Source organism: Triturus cristatus, chromosome 1_2, assembly GCF_964204655.1.
Source record: "Triturus cristatus chromosome 1_2, aTriCri1.1, whole genome shotgun sequence".
Taxonomy (NCBI): domain Eukaryota; kingdom Metazoa; phylum Chordata; class Amphibia; order Caudata; family Salamandridae; genus Triturus; species Triturus cristatus.
The window spans coordinates 909,540,183-909,553,026 of record NC_140580.1 but is presented as its reverse complement, the minus strand read 5'-3'; the positions used below and the strand labels follow the sequence as shown (position 1 = coordinate 909,553,026).

Genomic DNA, 12,844 nt, shown 5'->3' with positions numbered 1-12,844 from the left:
GTTGCCTCACAAACTATTGCCTATCAAAGACCATCAATAAGTTTATTAGCACTAGAATTGCCTAATGCCCAGAGTCGTCTGTCTGTGAAGTCTCTGACAGCGGTGTCCATGCGCTAGCCTAGTAAAAATAAAAAAGCATTTGCAATGCAACAGGTCTCGCATTTACGAGAGTTTGAGCTATTGGTGTTGTAAATGACAATGCCTTTTATTTGTGTCGTTTTTAAAACATATAAGTAAAAGGCAGTGTCATTTACAATGCTAATAGCTTAAACTCTAGCAAATGCGAGACCTATTGCATTGCAAATGCATTTTTTTTTTTGTAAAAGCGCACCATGTTGCGCTTTCACATTAATGGCAGCCACACCCCTTTATTTAGACGCGGCTCATCTAAGAAAGGGGCGCGGCTGCCTTTAAAGTGTAAACGTGGTATGCAGGCACTTTTACAAAAAAAAGCATCAGTTTGTCAAGCTGACAAATAAATGCTTTTTTTGTAAAAGTGCCCCATGCCACGGTTTCACTTTAACACGGCTTGTATTAAGAAATGGGCGCGGCTGCCATAAACGTGAAAGCTCGGCATGGGGCGCTTGTACACAAAAAAAAAGTAAAGAAATAGAAGGAAAAAAAGCGTTCAGAGCAACAAAGAAACCAAAGACTCTGCTACCACTGTCTCAGCATGCCGTGCTATGAAAAAAAATAAAAAAATGTTGTGGTAGAGCGTGTGCTGCCTCCAACGGCAGGCGGGTGAAAACCATTTAACAAAATAGGGCTCTGAGGCTGTAATTAAAGCCTACCAAGTAACTACACATGTAACAGGGGGTGTCCTCATGGGAAGCTACATAATGAGAAAAGCCGGTATTAAGGAAGGACTGCTAAGCCTATTGACTAATGAAAAGCCGCAGTTTACAAAGGACGACACAAGCCAATGAAAAATATGAGCGGAGAGTGGACGGAGCTTTAAGTCCATACCTAAATACAGCATGCTTTGCAGAGCAGCGCATGCACTGCCAGGCTCGACCTAAAAAGACTGAAAAATGTTATTGCTGAGTTGCTCTTATAGATTATCTGATTCCCATATGTTCGGAAATGCTGTGATTGGGAAAAGCTTGCCCAATCATACAGCGAATGATTAAAGTTTTTGCAAAGCCGAGTTTCAATTTCAGCTTTGGGGAGAGCTGCGGAATCCCATCTTCTAGAGACAGAATTATGATATTCATTCAGGTGAACTTTGGCCAGTGAGGGCATTTGCTACAGAGCATTGGCTGGCAGCGAGCTAGTAAGGAGCACTCGGTTGGTGTTTTGGAGCTCTTCACTAGTCATTTTCTGAATTTCGTGGCCAAATGAATACGGCTATGGCAGCTGTAAAACGGAACCACCTAGCTGTAAAAGCTGGTCTATTATAGACTTAAATTTTAATATCATATCTACATATAAAGAGACAGCCATTTTGCAAAGGCAGATGATGCTGGAATGGCAACCAGCAGACAGACTGGCTTGATTGGACTATTAAACAATTCAAAGACAATACCTGTATTATTGTGTGGAAGATGCATTTCCTTAGGGACATTGCAGTCTGCTGTAGCCTCAGGGCTGCCTGACTTCTCCTCTTTCAGTTTGACATTCCTGCAGCGTTCCTCACATTCTTCAAGGCAGCAGAAACATTTGACTCTCGAGTTGCGGATTGTGATGCAGCTGTCATCTCACTACATTTTATTGGCAGTGTTTTTTAAAACATCTCTGACAGGCTAGTCGAGGTACCACCTCTTAAGTCTGCGACTCTCCCTTCGGAGACAGCTCTGCATATAATCCCACAGGCAGTCTGGTTAGGGTGTGATGTACCTGACAGGGCGTACCTCAGTGCCTTGTAAGTCTCCTGTGACTCTACTGCTGCCCTGCCTCAAACATTGGCCTCTCTGTTGCTGGAGAGTAGCTGTATCTCGGACATTAACCTTCCGATTCTCAGATGGCTCCTGTTAGTGTCTTTGAGGCCATTTTTTTTATTCCTAATGCAAGAAGGATATTCTAGACTCTAAGGCCCTATCGTGAAATGAACCTCAGAGATCACTGATCTTGAACTGACTGGTCCTGCTTTGTGGGATTCCGTGACAAAGTTAAGCACACCTTAGCAGGAGCGCACTACTTTGCGTTATGCACCCTCAGTTTGGATATAACAGCCTAGTCCATGGCCTTGAGTGTATCCGACCCCTCTGTCTGTGGTGTAATGATTCACAAAGGAGAAACTGTCCATGCGTGACCACTTCCAAGTGGTGTCAGAACACCCCACTTCAGCAGTGTAAGCAGGGACTGCCACTGGGCTGGATAAGCTTGTACATTGGGCCAACATATACATTAGTTGTCTATGGGCCTTTTATGTCTGCAGGTCTGAAGGCCAACATCTAATACATAACACTGCTAGGAAATTGAGAGGGTTGTGGACTTTCACCTGACAAGCACAGGAAAGGAAACAAATAAAAGAAAAAATAAATGGAGGAAAACGCAGAGAAATAAATACGCAGGAAAATAATGAACATAGAGAGAGAAAGATAGTAAAGAAAAGGTAAGGATGAAAGAAAAAAGATGGGTGGATAGATAGGGGAAAAAAAAACAGGAGAAAGGAAAAGCAAAATGGATGAAAGGTGAAAAGAAGTATGAAAGAATGACTGGATGGAGGTGTGAAAGGACTGAAGGGTGAACAGCGGGATGGAAGAGTGAAAGGACTGACTGGTGAAAGAATGAATAGATGGAAGGATAGAATAGGCAGATGGAAACGGGGAATGATTGGATGGTTAAAAGACAGATACGTGAACATATTGATGGGTGAAAACATAGATGTATGCGGCAATTGGTAGGTAGACGGATAGGTGAAAGGACTGACAGATGGATGAATGAATGAATTGATAGAAGGATAAATGGATGGATAGAAGGAAGGAGGGTGAAAAGAACTCTTCTAAGGAGGATCGCGTTTGCTCGTTTGACACACTTGATCAGATTAGAGGTGTGCTTCACGTGGGGAGTATTTAACTTTTCTGGCTACTCCCTGGCAGTTTCCCCCTTGTGAATTGTGTTGGGCGCCTTCACAGCGTGCAAACAATATTCGAGAGGATGACTGCATGTTTCTGTATGTTTCTTTTCTTAAAGGACATTCATTATTCGTTTTGGAGATGCGAGCACAGGGATGGAAGTCTGCTGTCCCTAACAGGCCACTATCCCTGCATCCATGGCTAATCACTAGGGCAAACAAATAGAGACTTGCTTAATTAATTATATTCATCGAGCAGGTCATTTTGCAACCTTCTACGAATGAACAATTTGCAATGTTGCATCTTTATTCGTTGAGTAGATCACAAATTGCATTCCAGTTCTCATACCAGTCGGTGTGCAATTTCTACGTATGATTTGCACACACCATAATACATTCCTTTGTGCTATCTATGAAGACAGCAGGTATCTCATTATCCCTGTCAATCGGTTCAAAACCGTGTACTCTAGAGGTACAGCCACAGATTGCCTCTGTCTAGTCCCTTTTTCTGTGACTTTGACTATTGCTTTTTATGGCTCTGTCTGAGAGAGGGCTCTTTCAGATTGTAGCCTGGTGGTTTAGCAAGGAGTGTTCTTTCACTCATATATTCTATAAGACCAGGAGTAACTTCTCTGTATCTACTTTTTTGTTAATGTGGCCAGAAGATGTTGGTAGTATGACCGTGAGCATGCTCCGTAGATTCACGAGTGGAGGAGGGAGCGGGCACACTGATAAAGAACAGGGCAGTCGTCACACCGCTGCAATGAATGGAAGACAGGGGATATTCGGTCAGTGGTTTCTTCGGCTTCTGCTGCACTGAGCGCATAATCCGGTATAAGAATAGAATCAATAGCTTGTGTTCGCGTGGTGTTGTGTGTTGACGGGACAGACGATTCTATAGCAGCTTTTGTTTTGCACATGTCTACAGCACCTGGTGTTGGTTCTGCTGGCGCGCCCCCACACAAAGTATGTTCATGCAGCAGAATTTGCCAGGCGTTCTCACATTTACAGATGGGAAGTTGTTCTTGAACACTTTCTGCTCTTGGTTGCTGTGGGTGCATAATTGCTCCTGGGACAGGTGGGGTGGTGACTGCTCAGATGACTGCAGATTTGGGCGCGAGTACATGTGCTTGAAAGGTCTAGAATGGCATGAACCATGCATGGGACTGGTGTAAAGAATGGCACTGCTGTGAAGTGAGGCTGCCATGCAGGAAACCGCTGTGGTACAGGGTTACCCCGGCATGTCCAACTAATGTCGTGCAACCCCTGCCATGTACCACTGTTACGTGGCGCTGCCCTGAGGCGTCATGGTTACAGCTGGTGAGTACTTGTTTCCCCGGCATGTCCAACTAATGTCGTGCAACGGTACCCCTGCCATGTACCACTATTACATGAAGCTGCCCTGAGGCGTCATGGTTACAGCTGGTGAGTACTTGTTACCCTGGCATGTCCAACTAATGTCGTGCAACGGTACCCCTGCCATGTACCACTGTTACGTGGTGCTGCCCTGAGGCGTCACGGTTACAGCTGGTGAGTACTTGTTACCCCGGCATGTCCAACTAATGTCGTGCAACGGTACCCCTGCCATGTACCACTGTTGCGTGAAGCTGCCCTGAGGCGTCATGGTTACAGCTGGTGAGTACTTGTTACCCCGGCATGTCCAACTAATGTCGTGCAACGGTACCCCTGCCATGTACCACTGTTGCGTGAAGCTGCCCTGAGGCGTCACGGTTACAGCTGGTGAGTACTTATTGTCACTCCCACTGTATGTTTCTGTGTATGCGCACGCAATATTTGTGCAGCATCCAGACAAGAAGCTACACATAACATTACACATCCAAAGATTGTACTGTACCTGCGATACCCGCTCATGGCTGCCCAACTTTGTGGCACACCTCAGCACACAATGTCCTGCTCAGAAACTGGAAGGCACCACGCCTCAGGGGAGGAAGCACAACCCCCTTGTAGCCCACATACGTCTGTTCACTGTGGCCTTGACAATAATGCAGTAAGTAAGGGTGATCGAGTGTCAGGGGATGTCTTTCCACAGCCCTCCACACAAAGAGCTTCGAGGGGTGCCTAAGTATGATGGTGAAAAATACTTTAGTTCCCCCTTCTCCTCCGGCTCTCCTGCAGCATCTTTCTCTCCTCCATCTGTTGTTTGGAGTTTTTTCTGAGGCTAGACTGCTCTGCAATTCCAGACAGGTGGCTTCACCTCCAGGTGCATCACGCATGAGTCCACAGAAGTCATAATCGTGCTGCCAGCTCGACTGTCAACACACAAATACTTCACATATCGACGCGAATCCAGAGTTTTTGCAGTGCAGGGAACATCTGTTCCAGGGAATACACTCCTCTCCCGTAGTAATGCACTGTGACTTATCAGACAGATTAACTCCTGGGGCCCACGTCTTCTCCTCCAAAATGTAATATTCAAGCAAAGCAGCACGAGGTAAATTGGCACTGCAAATGGAATTGTAATAAATGCCTGTTTATGCTGGTTTCACACTGTGAGTTTAAAGGGCTATAAACGCCCGGGGATGTTCTTTATTTCGTGCAATGATCTGGGAAGGAGAGAGATCCTGGGCACCGTTCTTAATTCCTCGCAGTAATGCAGGGAGGTGGAGGTTCTATAGATGCCAGGGGGGTTCTTTATTCTATGCAGGCAGTCACAAGAGGGCAGTGCTCAGGGCTAGTCGTTATTCTACTCAGTGATGCAGCGACAAAGAAAGATGGCAATGCCCAGAGATGGTCCTTATGGTGTGTAATGAGGTGAAGACGTGGCAGTGCCCAAGGCTAGTCTTTATTCTACACAGTGATGCTGGCAGTGAGAAAGAAAGGTGGCAATGCCCAGGGATAGCCGTTATTCTGTGCAGTGACGTAGAAAGATGGCAATGCCCAGGCAGCCTTATTCTAAGTCGTGAGGTAGAAGGCTGGCAATTTCTTGGAACATTCTGCGTTCCATCTAGTGATGCAGTGAAGCAGAACAATGGCAGTGCCGAGGGTTTATTATGTATGCAGTTAGGTAGAATATTACTTACACTATGCATTGATGCAGTGTGGTAGATGGATGGCAGTGCCTCGGGATATTCTTTATACTGTGCATTGATTGAAAAATGTAGAAGGATGGCAATGCCTAGGAGCGTTCTTTCTACTGTGCAGTGAGGTAGGAAAAGATCAATGCCTACGGGTATTCTTTATTCCTTGCAGTAATGCAGTAGGATGGCAGTGCCTCAGGATATTCTTCATTCCATGCAGTGATGCGTTAGGATGGCAGTGCTTCAGGATATTCTTCATTCCATGCAGTGATGCGTTAGGATGGTAGTGCCTCAGGATAGTCTTTATTCCATGCAGTGATGCAGTAGGGTGGCAGTGCCTCAGGATATTCTTTATTCCTTGCAGTGATGCAGTAGGATGGCAGTGCCTCAAGATATTCCTTATTCCATGCAGTGATGCAGTAGGATGGCAGTGCCTCAGGATAGTCTTTATTCCTTGCAGTGATGCAGTAGGGTATCAGTGCCTCAGGATATTTTTCATTCCGTGCAGGGATGCAGTTGGATGGCAGTGCCTCGGGATATTCTTTATTCCTTGCAGTGATGCAGTAGGGTGGCAGTGCCTCTGGATATTCTTTATTCCTTGCAGTGATGCATTGGGATGGTAGTGCCTCTGGATATTCTTTATTCCACGCAGTGATGCAGTAGGATGGCAGTGCCTCAGGATATTCTTTATTCCTTGCAGTGATGCAGTAGGATGGCAGTGCCTTGGGATATTCTTTATTCCATGCAATGATGCAGTAGGATGGCAGTCCCTCAGGATATTCTTCATTCCATGCAGTGATGCAGTAGGGTATCAGTGCCTCTGGATTTTCTTTATTCCATGCAGTAGGATGGCAGTGCCACAGGATAATCTTTATTCCATGCCGCAGGATGGCAGTGCCTTGGGATATTATGTATTCTATGAAGCGAAGCAGAAGGATGGAAGTGCCCAGGTATAGTTATTTTATGCAGTTTTAAATAAGAATAGCAGAGACATTTTTCGTCTATGCAGTAGGGCAGGGCGGCAGTGTCCAGGTATATTCTTTATTCTATCAAGTGAGACAAAACTATGTAAGTGGCCATGGATACTCTTTGTCATGCAGTGTGATAGAAGAATGGCAATAGCTAGGGCTATTCTTTTTTCTGTGCAGTGTACAGTGGAGTCGGTTGGCAGTACCCAGGGACATTATTTATCCAATGTGGTGGGATGGATGGAATATAAATGCCGGGGCTATTTCTTGTGTATGCAGTGATACAGTGTGTTAAAACGATACCAATGCTGTTGGACAGTCTTCGTGCATTCAGTGGTTCAGTGAAAGAGAAGGATTACTAATCCCACTGGATATTATCTGCTTTGTGTTCAAAGAGTATACGTTGGGGTCTTCCAGTATGGTAAATGGATTACTGTGCCCAGGGATATTCTTTACTCTATGCAGGGATGCAGTGAGAAATAAGGAACGTAAATGTCTGTGATATTCTCTACCCTCTGCAGACACACAGTGAGAAGAAAGGCTAGCAAAGCCTACATTTGTCTTGTGCAATGATACAGTGAGCTAGGTGTATACTTGCTTTTGGGTGCTTCAGTGAGACTGATGGAATAGAAATGCTAGGGATATCCTTTATTCTGTGCACTGACACAATCGGAGACTATTAATGTTTTTGAATTGTGGCAGTACTTTAAATGGGCCTGTACTTTCCAGTACCGAGTACCAGCACTTTTTAGGTCTCGCCTGACCCAGCGCATGCGCTGGTCTGGCAAGACTTATTGAGAGGGCTCCAGAAAGTGCTACCAGGCCAGCCTAGAGCTACAGTGCATGTGCGCGGGCGCGCGCGCCGCGCTTTACCGCGATTACTTTCACTTTAGCGGCCGCACGGCCGCTTGGCATAGCCAATAGGTCTCGCTTTTGGGACCTTATAAGTATTTAGTTATGCACTTATAAGGTCCCAAAGGCGAGACCTATTGGCTATGCCAATGCTTGTTTATTTTGAGAGGAAGAGTACCTGCACTTCTCAAGAGTGACATAATACTTTTACTTGGAGAGTAACAGCACTTCTCAGAAACCAGCAGGCACTCTGGAACAGGGTACCTGCACTTCTAGTTTTCCATTTCAAGCACTGAATTGTGGGATGTTACAATGGGATCAAAGAAATATGCAGGGAGTGCTCTGTTTCAGTGATGCAGTTAGACGGAAGGATGGGAATGCCCTGAGAGTTTCTTTGCAGATAGGATGGATCTAGGTGGGTGATATGTTTCTGACTAAATTGCTTCTTCAGGCAGCTGCCAGTGTAACCACTATGGCTCCTACGGTGGCATTTGTGACCCCTCTACTGGACAGTGCTCCTGTAAACCCGGTGTTGGAGGGTTAAAGTGCGATCGATGTGAACCAGGGTTCTGGAACTTCCGCGGAATCGTCACCGATAAGAAGAGCGGATGTACACGTAAGTAAATTAGCACTTTCTGCCCACCACTTGCACTCTGCCTCAGATGGAGGTTTTGGGGTTCAGCTCATAGAGAATTTGTTTATTTTTCTCTCTGTTCCATAGCCTGCAACTGTGACCCTGTGGGCTCCGTCCGGGATGACTGCGAACAGATGACGGGCCTGTGTTCGTGTAAGACTGGTATCACGGGCATGAAATGCAACCAGTGTCCAGATGGCAGCACACCAGGCATGACTGGCTGTGAGAAAGGTGAGGCGCACGTTCCATGGAGGTCTGGTCCACTCCCAAGAGCGATTGCAGGCCTCTTATGGTGATACGTTAGATGGTGGACATGCACAAAGTGGCTTTAGATTGGTAAAGGGCGCACACCTAGGAGGAATGGGAGTTTGTGTTAAGTGCGTGACTGGCCAGTTAAGTGGCACTGAAAACATACATTCAGCGCTCCAGGGATCAGTTGTTGCTTAGGTATTAAAGACGGGTAAGGTTTTGTGTGTGTACATTTTCATAGCCCTGAGAGTCTGTGATCCCTTCATGATATCAGAATTGTGTTCTCAGATCCCTCGGCTCCGAAGACCTGTGCTGACTTGAAGTGCGAGTTTGGTGCCTCCTGTGTGGAGGACAGCGGATTTGCCCACTGTGAATGCCCGTCCCTTCTCTGCGACGAGACCAACACAACCAAGGTAAGAGAATTCCTCTCATACCACCTGTTTCACAGCATCGATGTCTTAGTGCATAAGTCTTGTCCACGCTCGTCATTTGAAGTCTGTTCACCTCTGATGCCTCCAGTGAGCGAACCTTGATGAGTGCATTATTTCACTCAGAAGCACATCTACCATCCCCGCGGTCCCTCAGCAAAAAAATTCCTTTGCATTATCTATGACTTCACATGGATGGTCTTCGAGTCTCAGAAATGTATGGTCAGTCCTACAGTGGTGTGACAGTGTCCTGTCCAACCTGTTTCCACTTCTTGTGCCTACGTCTCCTCTAGGATTAAAGGCATGCTTCCCAGTTGTGTAGTGTTCCTCCCATGAGTCATGTGAACATCTCCTCTTTTCTGCATGTTGAAGGTTTTGGGGGCTTTCCATACTTCCTAAATATTCATGCAGCGGGTTTCCCACTCCGACCAGTCACATGGGGCGGCGTTTCATTTCCTGGGTGTAAATTCAGCTGAGAATGTTTTGGGACTGTGCGTTCCACACCACTAATGTGATGGTCTCTGAAGTACCTGTTTGCTGAAAGCTCTTCTCTTTTCTTCCACTTTACTGCGTGGCCCACCAAACTATTTCCTTTGCTGAGATCAGAGTTTGTCGCATGCTATTTCTGTTGTTCTTCGATTATTTGGCAGTATTGCCTCTTATTGATAGTTATAGCTGTTCATAATCTCTTTATCGCAGTGTGAGAAGTTTTTGGTTCTTGACCAGTCTCTCTTTTCCAGTATCCATATCCTGATGCATTATTCACTGGGTCTTTTTCTGTGTCCCACAGGTCTGCGGCTCCGACGGAGTGACCTATGGCGACCAGTGCCAGCTGAAAACAATTGCTTGCAGACAAGGGCGGGAGATTACGGTGAAACATCCTGGACAGTGTCAAGGTGAGCCCTCTTCCTCCAAGAACAATTGGGCAGCTTGTGTACCTGTATATTTGTGAGTTTATATCACTGTGTTTTTACTGTATTTGCAGCTAGGTTGCCCACACATCTCTTGTTACCTTTTCATCTGACTCATTTTGCCAATGTATGCAATCTACCACAACTTAGTGGAGAGACTAGACAAATCTTGAAAAGCTAATCTATAAAAAGGGAAATATATGAACAGTGCAGCGCGTTTGTCGCCACTCTCCTCATAAAACCTGTCTTAACATTCATTTTTTCCGATGACGAACCTGCTTTACAGTTTCTGATCTTTAATCATCATGGCCCTCTTTCGGGGATTTGTTCCATTTTGCTGGTATGGCCACTTTTTCCCTTAATGATTGCATCAGATCATTCATCCAGGGACAGTGTTCGGCTTCCTACATCAACATTCCTCATTCAAAGACAAAGTTGAATCTGGCCAAGCGCTCTGCGTTTGTTTCGATTTACGCGTGTGTTGCCTTATCCGTGCAAGATTTCTGAGCTTGTCCATTTAATACCACATTCTGGGAGTGGAAATAAGCAAACTGTAAAAGAAAAATTCACATTGTTCTACAGCACTGAATAGATGCCCCTTAACATAATGCTTATTCTCCCACAATTTAGTAATTGGGTCTTGAAGCTCGCTTTTGTTACTCAAATTCTGCTGTTTTAGTGCTGCTTGCGCCTCAGGATGGAGCATCATCAGGGAGGCATTAACAGCCAGTCATTCTTTCCACATCTCCAGTCCCCACTAATCACTTTTCTGTCCTGTAGACTGAGGATGGTATTGTCCAGTCTCTAGTCATAGTCTTCATTTTCCATATGGCTTCTAGGTATTCCTTCAGGTCTGCAGCCCAACCTTTGTCCCTCTCATCTCTACTCAATCAGACACCTTGGTGGGCAGAAGAGTCCAGTAGAATGGGGTCATAGGAAAGGGTTTCCCACCCTTTGGCACCCATGTCTTTTGTCCTTGGTGCTCCATGTGGAGAATGGCAGTTTCAGCATCTAGTAAGTGGAGCTTGTGTCCTGTAATAGCAAGGTTGTTGTGGTACCTTGGATGTCTGATACTAGGAAGCACAGTCTGACTCCTCATCTAGGCAGGAGCCAGGTGGAGCCCCCTGGCATTGAGTGGAAGTCAATTGAGGCCCTGTAGATGAGGGAGGTGAGCTATGGAAATCTACATAAATAGCTAAAGCTGGAAGTAGGTGTGAATGAACAGACAAGTTGGCGGATTCACTGGATTTCTGGGACTTCAGGGCTTATGATGGATGGAAAGTGTGCCGGAACCACCAGACAAATGGGGTGTCTCCATGCAGACTATGGGAAAGCACATAGCCAAGGCACAAAGGCTACGAAGTCCCTGAGCAGTGTGAGGACATTGGAACCATCCAATAGTCAGCAGGGTCTGGAGGACCCGTGGGACAAAGGGAGCACTCAACTGGAACCCTAAATGTATCCGCATTTCGTATATCAGCATAAATGGGCTTGTAACAGCTGGTGTTGTAATACGTTTGCCAAGAGGCAATCCCACACAGAGACTGAAAGCAAATGTTGAAAAACCTTCTCATCTGCCTTTTTGCTTCTGTAAGGTTCAGATCTTTATTTCTGGCCCATTGAGGTGTCCTCAATATTTTGTTCTCCAAATGTTAGTTATTACAATATTGCAATGTTTAGGCAGCATCCAATACGCTAGAAGCAGGCCCCTATCCATCCTGCCCTCAACAAAAATGACCTTTAACACCTCAAACATTCTGTACCAAATGCAACAAGGGCTTTGGATTTTTACGTTGGATCCTGTTCTGGACCGCCCCTGCTTTGTTTGTCTTTGCTGCAGGCTTTCAAAACTAGATTCTTCTGCCACAAAACGCGTAGGGAAGGCACGGGATGTCCTGATGAGGTCACTGCATGTGGACGTGTTAGTTCCTGGTCACGGGTCCAGTTTCACTGCAGTGATTTGGTGTTTCTGTTGTGTCTCCATTGGAAATGCTGTGCAGTCGGTTAGTTCTATGCCCAAGTGACATGTTCCAACATGGGCATGTATGGTGAGTGTCTCCCATTTCAGCTGGTACCTCGCTCCCTGTGAAGAATCAGGCATGTTTCTTGTGCAATGGGATCTGTCAGACGGGTGCTAGGTGCCCCTTTTGAAAATGGCGGGCTTGATGTAATAGTCTTTCATGCTGTCTTTAACTCTTATATTTCTACGACTTTTACAGAGTCGATCTCGCACAGCAGCCAGTCTGCACCAACGACAGTCGCCGCCACCACACCGCCCATGAGCCTGCTCTTCCCTACCACGCTGAGCCCTACAACGGAAGAGTATGATGCGGATGAGATGAAGACTGCACTTCACTTCGAGGAAGAAATCACCACAGAGAGCACAGAAGGACAGAGTACTTTCCAGCCGGCCACGCACTCTTCGATTCCGAGCAGCCAGCGAACAAAGGTCACACCCATCCTAACTGCCCCGGTCGCGATGCCTACCACCCAGATACCCTTGTCCGGGTCCGGCAGTGCATTAGGAAGTGGGGATGATGATATGGAGGCCAGTGGAGACCAGGAAGCAAGTGGATCTGAACCAGCAGGTAAAGCGCATGCCAAGGTGCTTGACCGCATCATCGCCCTGTTCCCTGTTTCCCCCCATTAGCCTCTCCATACTTACTACTTTGAATTAAAGCCAAGTACGTAAGAACATTTGAAAGTCTTGGAAAGACTTTCTAGGCTTAATGTAAAACTTAAAATGTC

The 12,844-nt window shown here is 46.1% G+C and overlaps 1 protein-coding gene across 5 annotated transcripts in view; it reads left to right on the top strand.

Moving 5' to 3' along the window:
* Positions 1-12,844, top strand: part of AGRN (agrin) — a 726,538-nt gene that overhangs the window by 622,650 nt on the left and 91,044 nt on the right. For all 5 annotated transcript variants that reach the window (XM_085609660.1, XM_085609659.1, XM_085609658.1 and 2 more), the window contains 5 exons: positions 8,326-8,490; positions 8,596-8,739; positions 9,046-9,170; positions 9,976-10,081; positions 12,316-12,684. In XM_085609660.1, coding sequence (XP_085465786.1) covers positions 8,326-8,490; positions 8,596-8,739; positions 9,046-9,170; positions 9,976-10,081; positions 12,316-12,684 — 909 coding nt within the window. The remainder of the gene's footprint in view (positions 1-8,325; positions 8,491-8,595; positions 8,740-9,045; positions 9,171-9,975; positions 10,082-12,315; positions 12,685-12,844) is intronic.